Source organism: Xiphias gladius, chromosome 15 (genome assembly GCF_016859285.1).
Source record: "Xiphias gladius isolate SHS-SW01 ecotype Sanya breed wild chromosome 15, ASM1685928v1, whole genome shotgun sequence".
NCBI classification, from domain to species: Eukaryota; Metazoa; Chordata; class Actinopteri; order Istiophoriformes; family Xiphiidae; genus Xiphias; species Xiphias gladius.
This window is the reverse complement of record NC_053414.1, coordinates 23,346,314-23,360,043: the sequence shown is the minus strand read 5'-3', so window position 1 is coordinate 23,360,043 and position 13,730 is coordinate 23,346,314. Positions and strand designations below refer to the sequence as shown.

At 41.2% G+C, this 13,730-nt stretch overlaps 1 protein-coding gene across 1 annotated transcript; it reads right to left on the bottom strand.

Annotated features, from left to right (window-relative positions):
- Window positions 1-267: 267 nt before the first annotated feature.
- LOC120800732 (basement membrane-specific heparan sulfate proteoglycan core protein-like) lies at window positions 268-8,448 on the bottom strand (the record flags this gene model as incomplete). The annotated part of the gene is made up of 7 exons (XM_040147027.1): window positions 268-5,192; window positions 5,300-5,566; window positions 5,661-5,840; window positions 5,929-6,115; window positions 6,216-6,388; window positions 8,048-8,182; window positions 8,271-8,448. Coding segments are annotated over 7 exons (1,125 nt in total), but the record flags the coding sequence as incomplete, so codon positions are not given.
- Window positions 8,449-13,730: the final 5,282 nt, after the last annotated feature.

Sequence of the window (13,730 nt, the reverse complement as noted above, 5' to 3'; positions counted from 1 at the left end):
GTTAGGGCTGGCTTGTCTTGAACCATCCCCTAGGTCAGCTGCTATAGGCCTGCTGGGGGACTTCCCATGGTTCGCTGAGCTCCTCTCCCTCTCCCTCTGTAAACATTCATATCCCATGAATGCCTCTTACTAATTTGGCCTCTCTCACCTGTAGTGCTGGGCTTTCTCGTCTTTCTCGTCTCTCTCCTCCTGTCACTTCCTGCAGGTATTTCTGCCTCCGGAGCTACAGAGTCTGGATCTGTGACTGCAAACTGGCTACTTTCCCCTGATCCTGCTCAACCCACACTGCTTCAATTATTATTATTATGGTTATTGTTATCATCATTATTATCATTATTAGTACTATACATCTCTATGTGGAAGTTGTGCTATGTTTTCTTTCCTATTGCCCCCCTCCCCTAAGCTGTGCTCTTGAACAGTAGTTTTGTTTTGTTTTTTCAACCGCAAAGCCTGACTGATCAGAAGGAGAAGTTATAGTATGCTTTACTGTCAAAGAGTAGACAGTATTTTAAAATCACTGTTTTTCAAAATTAAGGTCGCAACCCACCAATGGGTCATGGGAGAGTTTGAACGGATTCCCAAGGGGTCATTAGTAAATAAAATGCTATTCGGCTGCTGTCAACTACAAAGACACTCAGTAAAATATATTTCTTGCAATCCGCAAGTTGCACTCAAGTTTAGTGTTCCTTTGAAAGAAAGATTTTTTTACTCATTCCTCAAGCTCTAGTCTAGGATAAAAAAATGCATCGTCATGACATACTGCATGTAAAAGTTGCTTCACTGTTGCCTTACACTAGTACGGTGGAAAGTTTCTGTACCTTATTTTAATGTTGTTGAATACATTTTTATGACACTAATAGATGTACAGATGCTAGTGCTCAGAGCTGCTGGCACACACACTCACACAAACAGGAACTTTCCAAATGGAAACAGGATCATAACCATACAGCTGCAGTTGCCGTTTACATCTTGAGACTCAGTCGGGCACAGAGACAGACAAGCTTTGGAAAACAGTGTTGGTGCTTTTCACCGGTTTTTCACCGACTCTCTCATATTATTTTATCTTCCACCAGTCCAGGAGGACAGCTGACTCTGCCTTCAAGATTGATGAATTACGAAGTTTTACCATCTCCTTGTCGCTATCCACTCAGTTGCCACATACTCTTTCCTCCCCCTCACATCCTTTTTTGTACGCATTTTTCTTATCTTCTTTTTTCTCTGGCGTGTCATCGCTTCTTGTTGGCCTTGTATGTTTTATTAACTCTTTTCTAACATTTTTACCTATTTATTCAATTCCTATCCCTGCTCCAGTCCAATAGCCCTAATTCCTAACTTAATACATCTTCATGACATTAAAGTAGGGGCTAGTGTAACAAAATATATTACCTTATACCGAGAGTTTATAGGCAGCGGGTTGTGCAGTTTCTTGCTCTTAGTGAAAATGTACAGAACTGACTCAGTATGACTAATTTTCATATCTTTATTCTAGTTTAATTACATTAAATGACCTGTCATGGGCAAATAATAAATAACATATTTTCATATGTCATTTTTATTGATGGTGGCTCACTACAAAACCATTAGTTTAATGATTTACATCCCAATAATAACAGTACATTAACTGCAAAGGAAATAAGTGATTTCATTCATTCTCATTTTAGTGTTGCTTTACCGTTGTTTTATCAACACAATGCTCTACAGAATACTTTTTATTTTGTGAGCCACTTTGTAACAATAAAAAAGATCCTTTCAGCTTTCAGACTAAACTACTCAAAAACATTTATTTTGCTGGGCTTAACAAACAGAGGTAAATATGCTGTACATGTTGTACCAAGCTTGCAATGTGTCTGTGGCTTTCGATCTGGGTGTACGCCTCCCTCTCGCTACTGCTTTTATACCAAATATTTTTAGCAAGAAGTGCTGCTCAACTTTTTTTCCAAACCTCAAGTTACTTCCTTCTGATGCCACAAACAGCAGTGACATAATGCGATAAAGAAAAGCGGGGCAGTGAAAGCGTGTGTATATTGTGTGTGTGTTAAATATTGCTTATTATGCAGTTTGAGTGTAAAGTGCTGAGGAGAAGATCACAGAACAACCTGACACTGGTTTGTGGTTATAGTGCCCAGCAACAAGTAGCAGCAGCTTCTTTGTTGCTGGATGGAGCTTGCTGTGTTTTAACATGCAACCCTACTTTTAAGTATGTGAAACAAATATAATCAGGAGGAAAAAAAGTTGCTTTTAAAAGAATCAAAATCAATTTGCAAAATACATCAAAAGTGACCCCATTCTTCAGTATGAATCTCAGAAGACTTTATTCTGAAAGGATTCTTAAAGGTTTTCAAAGATTTTGTCCCAACATAGTGAAAGTGAGATTTTAATTTAATAACTTATGAAAACACCCAAGCAGAGTACTGTAACTCGGGTTATTTAGAGATGATGAATTATACAGTAGTTGATGTATTCTTTAGTTTGTTAGGAATATCCTAAGACCACATCATGGTTTTGGGATTCCACAAACCCTGGTTAAAGCCACACTTTCACAACCCTCCGTTCCATTTGCTTCACTGCTTAAGATATTTAAACACGACTTGGGCAGGATCTCCTGCCAGTGCCGGTGTCTCAGTGTGAAAATGCAAATCTCTGCAGAAGCTGCAAAGTGTAGACGCTCACAGTGTCATTCACCTTTATTGGCCTGTGTGTCTGTATAAGCCGGCATTTTACTACAGTTCGATCAAAGAAAAATATAGAATTCAACACTCAAACTAAAAACTTCTTTAAGGGCAGTAGTTCCCAGCCTTTTTTTCTGGCTTGTGACAACAAAATAAAGAGTTGTCCTTCCTGTCAGCAGTTAAACACCATTACACAATGGGTTACTTCTTCTTTCAACATAATAAGAGGATTCCTGCTTCGTATCGCACCATCAGCCTGCCTTCCTATGTCCTGGAGAAGATGCTGTCTTTACAAACCGCTGCCACACCACAGTGTATGCGAGCTCGCCCAGTTGAAACCATAGCAACAAACCTGGAAGGCAACCCCACTTCCAGTTGTGACTTCCTGAGGAACCACTCACCTCATTGGTTCCTTCCTGAAAAAATGAGGTTTTACCATATAATTAATGTAGTGTGTGACGGAAAATGAATATTTGTGTGCTGACTTTCTTTTTTCTTTCCTTACCTCTTAAGGCTAACATAAGCAATGTGCGGTCCACGGTAAATCTAGCTATGTTGTTTACTTCCACAGTAATGTAAACTAATGTAATGCTTCTTAAATTTTGACAAACTGTCTGTGTGAATGTGTGCGCACATCTGTTTTCTGGAACGTCATCTGGACTCATGAATCTCTCTGTTTATATCAGACTCCATTAGAGAGCATATGTCCATGTCTAGTTAATATGTACACAAAGGCATATGGATGGAAAGAAGGGGATCAGATTGAATTAATTACAGTTTCCTCTCTGTCACTGATACATTCTTTCCCTCTTTTCACCTCCGTGGTTCTTTATCACTCTCAATCCGTAATGTAAGTAGATTTCCCTCCTATACTATCCTCTGTAGGGCATTGATTTTTGTCTCCTTCATCTTCCCTCCCTCCTTCGGGCTGTCTGTGAAGTGAGGGGGTGGAGTGAGGTGACACAGGGCAGATGTTTCCTTCCCAGCTTTGAAGATGCTTGTAAAGATAGGAGGAATAGTGGAGAGGGTAAAGCCTGTTACTCTGTGGAGGCTGGGCGTTTTACAAGGGAGGCCACAATAACACACAGCAGATACAGGCTCAGTTCTGGCAGCAGCTTTGGAAATGGTAGCTGTATAATCTTCTTCCGCAGCCGCAAGCCCTGATTGTCGAGCTATCACCACATTTAGTGAGAGCTGCTTTCAATCTTGTCTAATCAGCCTAACCATCAGTGCTTTATTTTGCAATGTGTTTATCCGATCAAACTGAACTTTGCCTGTTCAGGAGTTTACAGTCCGTATTTATACAGAGGGCTGCAATGATCAGCCAGACGTTTTTGCTTTTAATTTTTTTTTTTTTTTTAACGTATGGATGCCATGAGTCGCTTGGAAACAATAGCTTGTTTGACTGTCCGCTGCATCTGTCCCCACACTTGTTGAGGGTCTGAGGGCTCAGATTGCTCTTCTTTGGCCTGAAGACAACATGTTTGCCTTACAGCTACACATTGCCACCATGTGGTTAAAGAAATGACTTTGTGAAGTGAAGCTCATTTGAAAGCTGTATAGCGTTTCAAATGTAAAGGCTGTCACATAGCAAAATGACGGCACATTTTAAACATAAAGGGACTGTACAAACATTACTAGGATGAGGGGTGGGGGGTGTGGGGGCTCAACCTTATGTTTCACATTTTAAAAAAGCAAGGTACTCCCCAGCATTATGTTCACATTCACAATAACTAAAAAGATCTTAGTGTATTCTGGGGGGAACTCCACTAAGTAAATAAGTTCAAATTGTCTCAAGTGATTTCTGCCCTCTGCACATAGTAAAGTGCACCTTTTTGATTAAACTATTCATTTTAATGTTAACTATATTGCAAGGGAAGACTGAAAAAAAAAACCACCCTTCTCTAACCCTGCTCTTCCAAAAGAGTCAAACTAGTCCTCGTTTAGCCAAAAGAAAAAATATAGCACCCTCCCACTTTTCTTACCCCACTAATAATTTTTGTACAGCCCCTAATTTGGATACACTTTTGACAAATTTTTTCGTCTTTATTGATTTAAATATTTAACAGCATTAGACTGGGGTTTTGTTTGTTTTCTGCATTCTTCCAATTTGAAAGGGCAAAAGTATAAACTTAGCAGATGACATGAAGGCCGGGAGACAGGGTGCAGAGGTATTCCAGCAGAAGAAACAAACCCCACACACACACTGCAGGATGTCAGTCCACACACAGCTCCAGAGGAAAGCTTTCCAAAGGCAGATTTGAGACAGGAGCAATAATAGCAACAGAATCAATTTTCTATAAAAGTACAAAATTAACCCCCTTTGCACAATAATACCAAACATTTAAGCTGCATTGATATCTTTCACCTTCATACATGAAAATATATGACTCTATTAAATATAATTTTGTCTGTTTTCTCAGCACTAACTGCTCTAACCATGACGGATTCAGGCTTGCAGAAATTCTAAGCATTGCATAGATGGTTCTTCAATCGGACACAGTGTGACCACAATGGATTAAGCTGTAAAGATAAGCAAGAGACAAGATTAGAGAGTAAAAGAAAGAGGAGAAAGTCAGATCAGTTATTGTGATGGACTTAAAATTGGCCACACCTAAATGCCTGCTCACCTTTTATGATGACCTTGGCCAATGCCTCACTGGAGCCGATGTGGTTGGTGGCCACACATTTGTATGATCCAGTGTCACTCAATTTAACGCGGGCGATCAGCAGCTTTCCATCCTTCGTGGTCTCTGCCCCTGCAGGCAGGTTGGCTCTGCCCACCCGACTCCACACGAAGTGGATGGGGTGAGAGCCGTGGGCCAGGCACTGTAGGCGCAGTGAGTCACCGGGCTGAAGTCTCACCTGATCAGGCAGGCAGGTGGCGTATGGAGGAGCTATATGAAGGAGAAGACCATTACTCTTAACCTGTGCAGTGACAAAGGATATGGATGGACAGTATCTGTGTTATTGTCTGTTTTGTCCACTTACTGTCCACCTCCATCTCCGTGTACGCCTCACTGTAGCCATGTATGTTGGTTGCGTTACAGATGTATTGTCCTGAGTCTTGGCGCCCCACGCTGGTCAGCGTCAAAACACCACCAACCACTGTGTGTTTCCATGGCAGCGGTGCTCGGAGCTTGGACCACGTGATGACAGGAGGAGGGGAACCTGGAATGAAGAAGAGAAAGCAAGGGCTAAGTGAAAAATGAGATATGAGAGCAGAACTGGGTGATATTTGAGCATACTGACATCTTACCACTGGCCTGACACTCCATTGTGACTGTATGTCCCTCAACCACTGTCATTTTTGCAGCGCTCACTATAGCCACTGGTGCTCCAGGCCCCCCCTCAACAATGATTTGAATTTTAACCTCTGTCACCCCTTCACTGCTCTCAGCCTGGCAAATATAAACCCCTGAGTCCTCGGGACGCACTGCAGCCCACTGAGGAAAGAGATGACAATCATTATGTTATATCGAATTAAAAGTAAAATGTTCAAATGAATGAAAGTATTGCATGTATGGTGTTGACATCATTTATTACATGTATGGTGTTGACATCGTTTATTTCCGTGGTAACCAGCTGAAGGGTGGAGCTTTGGCGTTTCCATGTCAGCGTGGGGCGTGGCCTGCCTGTGGCGCGACACTCCACTGACACAGCGTCACCCATCCTGACCCGCAGGGGACCCGCCGGTGTCAGCCGCACTTTAGGAGCATCTGAGAAAGAGAGAGGACACGGGGACATGACCGATACATTCAACCTGCAATATGTTATTTCTCTGGGCACTTCAGGGCACTGAAGTTTGCACTTGTGTTGCAAACACAACACTGACATATCATGACCTTTTAAGTTAATACAGTGAACTTGTTACCAAACAGTCACTTATTAACACGTCCAGTTATGGAGCAACATTAGCATTCATTTGGATTTTGGACACCTGGTGAATATAGGTCCAATATTCACTCCCTTTTGGTCTGTACCTCGTTTGGGAAATATCTGGCTCTTTAGCGGCTAAATGCTCCACTATGTTCACCTGCTGGTCTCTTACTGTGTCTGATGGTGTTTGCTGCTGAGCAGGTAGTGGACAGTGGATTTGTGAAGCTTTATTGCTTTATTTAAAACCATGATCACAAACTACTCCGCTCTTGAATGTGACTGTTTTCAACTGTGTTCCGCTGCTGTTTGTTTGTTTTCTCGTTAATTATTTATGTGTATATTTATTCTGTTTTAAGTGCACTCTCAACATCACTGAAAATGAGGCCATGCCCCGTAGGATACTTCGAGATTTAGATAAAGGTTGAATGAATTGAATGAATTTCAGCAGAAAACGATGCTATGAGAGCAATGAGAGTGAACCACAACAGTAAAGTCAAGGGTCCGGAGAGCTAAACAATGAACTGAAACTCACTACGAAGCTCCGTGAGGCCGAGGGGAGCTGCAGATTCAGTTGATAATTCTCTGTAGGCGCTTCACTACCAGAGACGCCTTTCACATCGGTTTCACATTGTCACACTGATACACAGTGTAGGGGAAAAGAACATCAACTAACCCCAAACCAACTGCTCTAAAATAATAACTGATGCACTTGCACACACACACGCAGAGTACACTCACTGGTGGGTACAAGGTAGTAACGAGCTCAGGGGCTCACAGCTGGAGGTGGGGTTTATAGGGGCCGATTAGTATTAATTTCGTCGGCTATTTTTTGATTTAGTCTTAGTCCAGTGATCAAAAGTCCATGTTAGTTTTGGTCTTTTTGGTCATCAGAAGATTTTTTGACAGAAAAGTTAGGAATATTTTAGTCTGGTCCGAGAACGAGCGTTTTAGTCAAACATCAGCAAACTGCTTTCAGATATTTTCCAGTGTTGTATCCTTGTATTAGACTGTGTCATGCTCACACAGAAAGCGATCAGAGGAGGTTGTACACTGCCATTTAAGGGCAGTTGTAAAGAAAATATTTGGAACTTCTTTGCACACAAAGCAAGTACTAGACAGCTGGCTACTGCTCAACAGACCTTATTCAAGCTCCAGACCAATCTTTTCAATAGGCTAATATGCTGTGAATTTGAAAGAGAAGTGGATGTCGCAAACCGGCTACGTTTAGCTGGCATCCATCAAAAATCGACAAGATCTGACTATCAAATGTGTGTGACCATTATGTTGGGCTTGCTTTAACATGGAATTGCATGTTTAACACCAGAATAAACAAGTTTCAACAGTCTAATGAAATAAAAAAATTGAGCACGGTTATTTTATTTTTAATGAAAGGGAGGCAAGATAAAAAATAGTGTATTCTTTAAGGGGCCCTGCCGTTTCTAGCTCTGCCATTGCGCACACACAGTTGGAGAGATACTCAAGTGTGGGTACAAGCTCACGCTTGACGTTGAGCACAGCGGCGGCGGCGCTGCGGCCTGCGGAGTTGGCGGCCACACAGCGGTACTGGCCCTGGTTTCCAGGTCTTGTGTTAGCAACCGTCAGCACAGAGCCATCGGGGCCGATCTTAGCGTTGTCTACAGGACAAACGGAGCTCAGTTAAACTTGAGGATGGCGGTGAAACCTTGAGAGCAGTGCTTACGTTTACGCGCTGTCACTCCTGACCTGGTAATGCTTGGTTGTTGGCTCTCTTCCACTCCAGCTGGACCGGCTGCGCGCCGCGCCCCACTTGGCACCTGAAGCTGACAGACTCCCCCTGGCGCACAGTGGCGGCTCGGGGCTCCACTGAGACGACAGGAGCCTGGCCGGCCGCTGCACAGGGAGGTGGGGAATGGTAGCGCCACACACACACACACACACACACACACACACACACACACACACACACGTGCAAAAAACTCGGTGAACCTTTAGACAGGTCTGGGTAAAATACAGTTTAAACAAACGCCAGCCCAAAGCAAACAACCTGAGCAAATACACAGACTGAGCACAAGTGCTATTTGATGACAAAGCAAAAAAGAAAAATGTATAAAAAACTAAAAAACTCTCGAAAAAGTGTCAAAGACTTATTCCTCTGTGACTTGATATGTCAGAGAGGAATATGAAAATAGTTTCACTTTGATAAAAACTATACATTTATTCATTTATATTAAAGGTTAGTTTACCCAAATTACCAAAAATGGTGGTCGTGCAGATTGTTGTGGTTTGATTTGCCCAGATTTTAAGTTTTCTTCCTTGTTTGTGGTTGAAAAATTACATTAAAAAAAAAAAGTACAATATGTCAATCCAGAAACGTCCCCATTATTCTAGACAATCCACAAAACACACTTTCAAACGGACTATGTTTTAAGTAGAAAGTGGCTCGAATAAAAACTCTTTACAGTCAGGTCTGTGGATTATCCAGCGTAATGGAGACACACTGCTGCTGAAGTTTTTACATATATCATTTTTATTGGAGTGTGAGCAGCAGTTTGCGTGACCACCTGAAGTACAAAACTAAAATACATCTCTACAGACATCAAGCGGGTTTACCGAAAAAACTGTCAAGATGAGAGACACGTCTGTTACATCTGCAATATTGCAGCCGATTTTTCTCTGCCTCTAAATTTAAATCAGATTAATTACCTGAACATAATAGAGAACACAGGATCAGAGCCCCAGGTGATAAATCCATGATGAACAGAGAACAATCCCACGGTGTCCACAGTGTACAACCTCTCTCTCTCTCTCTGACTGTCTCTGTCTTTTTCATACAATCACACTCAACCTTTGACCCCTGGCTTACCATTTACCCCTTCCCCTATTCAAACACTTGCTTACAAAATTCAAAATCGAATCGTCTGATGTGCCTGACTGATATCCAGAGAGTTCATGCTAATAAATAGCTCGTGTCAGTACACGCACAGAGGTTGTGGGACCTTCACTGATGAAAAGTACAAAAGTTTGACCTTGTTATTTAAATCATTTTTCAAGTGTGTCAAACTACAGCGCATGGGGACATTGATTTCACCACTTTAGTCTTCAGAGTATCATTCGGCTTTCCAAGAAAATCGTCTCACTCCAGCCAAACCCTCCATGTGTATGTATTGACCACTGAGCACGCAGTGATAGCGGCTGATGAAAAAGAATTTGAAGGACTCTCAAAGTACAATTGCCCTTTGTTTTTGTCCTGTTTTTTAACACAGAATTTGAGATGTCAGTGAGTCGCCTGAAGTAAAGCTGGAGAATTTTCTGAAATAATGCCAAAAAAAATGAATAAAAAAAAAAACTGTAGAGAACTGGATTAAAACACTAAAGAACCATAAGAAGTCACTGAAAAGAGCGTGATCCCTTTTTTTTCTAATTTTTTTGATCGGTTTGGATCAATAATCTCATAGAACACATTGGCTATTAGACCTTCTTTACATTTTAAAGGATATGTAGCAATGTTTGCAGAATAACAAAATGCAATTAAGTCCATCTTAATGTACTGTACAAGTACAGAAACCTGATAATACAATATATTTTGGGATAATGTAACATTGCAGGTTTACATAGACGAGATATTAAAACTTCTAAGGAGTGTGGTGTAATTTTAACTAATTAAATAATGGCCTTCTGAGACTCAAGATGTTATATAATTATATTTACATCATCGTCCTATATGTACGTTGCATCCTGTCAAGTCAAAATCACAATTTATTTTAATAATTGCATTTGCAGTCATGTTTTTTAACTATCTTTTTTTTCATACTAAGAAGCTATTACAATGAGGGGCAGCCACTACTTTAACAGATACGGGACAAATGTGCACCTCAGCAGTTCCTCTAGAAGCTAAATGACATTCATATCTAATTCACATCTAACTTAATCAGTTCGATTCGAAGCCTCTTCTCCTGCTTATCAGGTCTCAGGAATTGTTGGCATTCACCACTGAACATAACACTGAAGGTTACTAGAAAAAGAAAGGAGTGATAACAAAGAAAGACAAAGCAAGCGTTGGTGGGGGGAACATTACTTCGCAAGCCTGGTTAGGCAAGAAAAAAAGTTGTTTCAAAATACCCAGGGGCCAATTAGATGCAGTGACAGAGCTCAACACTAGAGGGCACAGATGAATAGAAACTGGCTTAGTAGTTCAGGCGTGAACACATGAACACAACGAACTGGGCCTGAGCCACTGGGTCTAAAGCCTCTTTAGTTTGTTTGCTTCAGTAGCATTTAAGAAACATAAGTACCTGTTAATATGCAATATTCTATTTACATTCATGTAAATAGAGACAAATACAAAACAACACAGGATACAAAAATGTAATAAGTGAGTAGCCTCTCAATGTGTTTATTCATTTTTGGTTATTTCTGCCATTTAGATGTCTTTGTTGTACTGTGCCTTTGCATTTTCTGAAAACCTTTTTCTGAAAAAAAAAAACAATAAAAAAAGAAAGACTATCCTGGTTCAACATCTAATAATGACTACATGCCCTATTTTTGTCTTTTTCAAAATTTTAATTCTTTGAAAGAAATTATGAAAAACTGATCATCTTTTCATCACTGATCTATTTTTTTAATGAGAAAAAAACATGATGAGAATTTTTTTTTTTTTAAAGTAGTGTCTGCACATTTTTTTAAATGTGAAGGGGTGAAAAACTCATGGGAGAAACATAGAATAGGATCAACACCATAAAGAAGGATGTAAAAAAAAAAGAGTTTAAATTTGTTTTGGAAATTCTAAAGAGTCTGTTTATGGCTCGGCTGTAGGTCAGCCTACACTCTGATTCTCTATTAGTTCAAGGAGCAGGACGGGGAGTGGAGAGGGGAAAGTACAGCATCAGTTGGAGGTGACGGCGCATGCTGGCTAGTGCTCGGGCTGAGGGGAGATGGAAGGAGGGATCACCACTGTCCTGCCAGCCATCATCAACCTGCAGAAACAGACATTCAGGGTGGGACAGGATGTTAGCTGTCAAGGTAAAAATATGCCCTCAGATTCAAATTTTCGTAATTTTTAATTTTCTTTTTTTTTCTTTCATCAACTTTCACTGTATTTATGTTTGCTTAAATAATTGGATTATTCCCCGAGTTCTACAGACTCCAGATTTCTGAATTTCCATGTAAATGAGAAAAATTCTTCATGTCTTAAAACTGTACACCTAATAGCAATTTATGAGTTTTTATGGCTAGTGTATATTAGCAAGATCTTGTCTACTAACACATGCACTAAAAACAGAAGAATATGCACATCCCAATGGTGTTTTTAATCTGGCTGAAAGCCCGCTATCGATTACCTTTGTATCTGTGGTTTGGACTCTGATTTCTCCCTGTATTTTTTCAAACTGTTTAGTAACGAACACTTTGGTTCTTGATCCTGTTTTTAGTGCTTCAGTTCTAGATAGTTGACATGTTGTGCTATTAAACTCCAAAGTAGCTAACCCTTAAAATGTGTTTAAAATCAATAAGGTTTGCAGTGATTTTCAACTTTTGAAAATTTTGAAAATCTTCTCCAAACAATAACTAAAAACATGCCAATCGACTACTAAAAGGGATTCAAAAGGAAGGCACACAGTCAATAATAACCTGTTGCCTTTTTGCAGGATTACATCTTAGTGTGAATTTTCAGTTGGTGACACAGCACAGTATATAGTATGTAAAGAAACTACATAAGTAGGGTCCACAAAACGTGTCACTCCGTACTACATGAAAACACAGGGAAAGGCTTATACCGTGACGACTCAGTCGGAGAGTGTGTCACTATAGCAAAAGTGTGTGTGGAGAAAGTGAGATGGTTCCTCATAAGCTCCCATCAGGAGTGTAACGCAGGGCTGGGTTAGGGTTGCACACACACACACACACACACACACACACACACACACACACACACACACACACACACACACAAACACATACACACACACACACACACTCAAAATCACACACGCACAAGATTAAATCACCGATACACAATATACATTGTGTATACACCGATGAGTCAAAACCAACACAAAGATGAAGCGACGATCATCTCGCAGCAACGGCGCATGTCAAGATTGAGGATATAGTAGACGGTGAGTGAACTTTCGGTTCTCGTAGTCAATGTGTTAAAAGCGGGAGAAATGGGCAGGTGTAGAGATCTGAGCGACTTTGACAAGGTCAAGGTAAGCGGTGAATACCTACAAGCAGTGCTGCAAGGAGGGACAAACTACAGACCAGCAACGGGGTGTTGGGGGGACTGCTAGAACAAGTCTTACAGGACTTCAAGGATCTGCTGCATAAGTCTTGGTGCCAGATACCACAGGGCACTTTCAGAAGTCTTGTAGGATCCATGCTACAGCGGGTCACACCTATTTCTGCAGCATGCAGAGGACCAACAGCATATTAGGCACAGGTGGTGATAATGTTTTGGCTCATCAGCGTATATTTGGTACGAGTGCAAAGGTAAGCATGTTCTTCCAGACAGGTCCGTTTTTTGCTAGGGGGTCCCCTTGGGTGCCACCAGCTGGAAGGGGAACAAAAGGAAGGAGGAATTTTTTTGTAATTTATTTCAGACACACTATCTACTTTTAAGTCCAACTAATGTTATGTACCACGTGGTTATGTACCACGTCTAAAGCCAGAAGTATTCTTACCTGTTCTAAACGGCCAGATTCAAAGCTAAAAGCCTGATCTGTCTCTCTTTTTGTGTATCTTTGTAGTCTTGATACAATTAATTGTACCAACAGGGGTAGCAGTGCACCCTTTCAGATAGTCCCTCCTCAAGGCTCAACGCAGGGAAGACACCTGGCTCTGGCTGCAGTCCTAACTGAGGCTGCACTGATGCGGTGAGAAATAACCCCTCCCACTTGGCTGAGGTCAAACCTAGGCTGACAAGACTTATTCTGTACTGACTGTAGAAGTCTGCAGGGCGTGATACTCAGCCAATGAGAGGAAAGCGAGGAGCAGGTGATTTATGGGCCCTCCTCAAGAGAAAAGTGCCCTACCCCCTCACTGGGGTAGGGTTTTGCCAGGTGGGAGTAAAAATATTCATTCAAAATCTCTGTCTTCTGCTTGCTGAAGTTTCTTCGTTTCTGCCTGTCAGACGAGGGGCGATTACAACATTAAACACTCTGCTTCACAGTGTTGTAAGTTACGAGGGGTCAGGAAAATAAACGAGTGCAA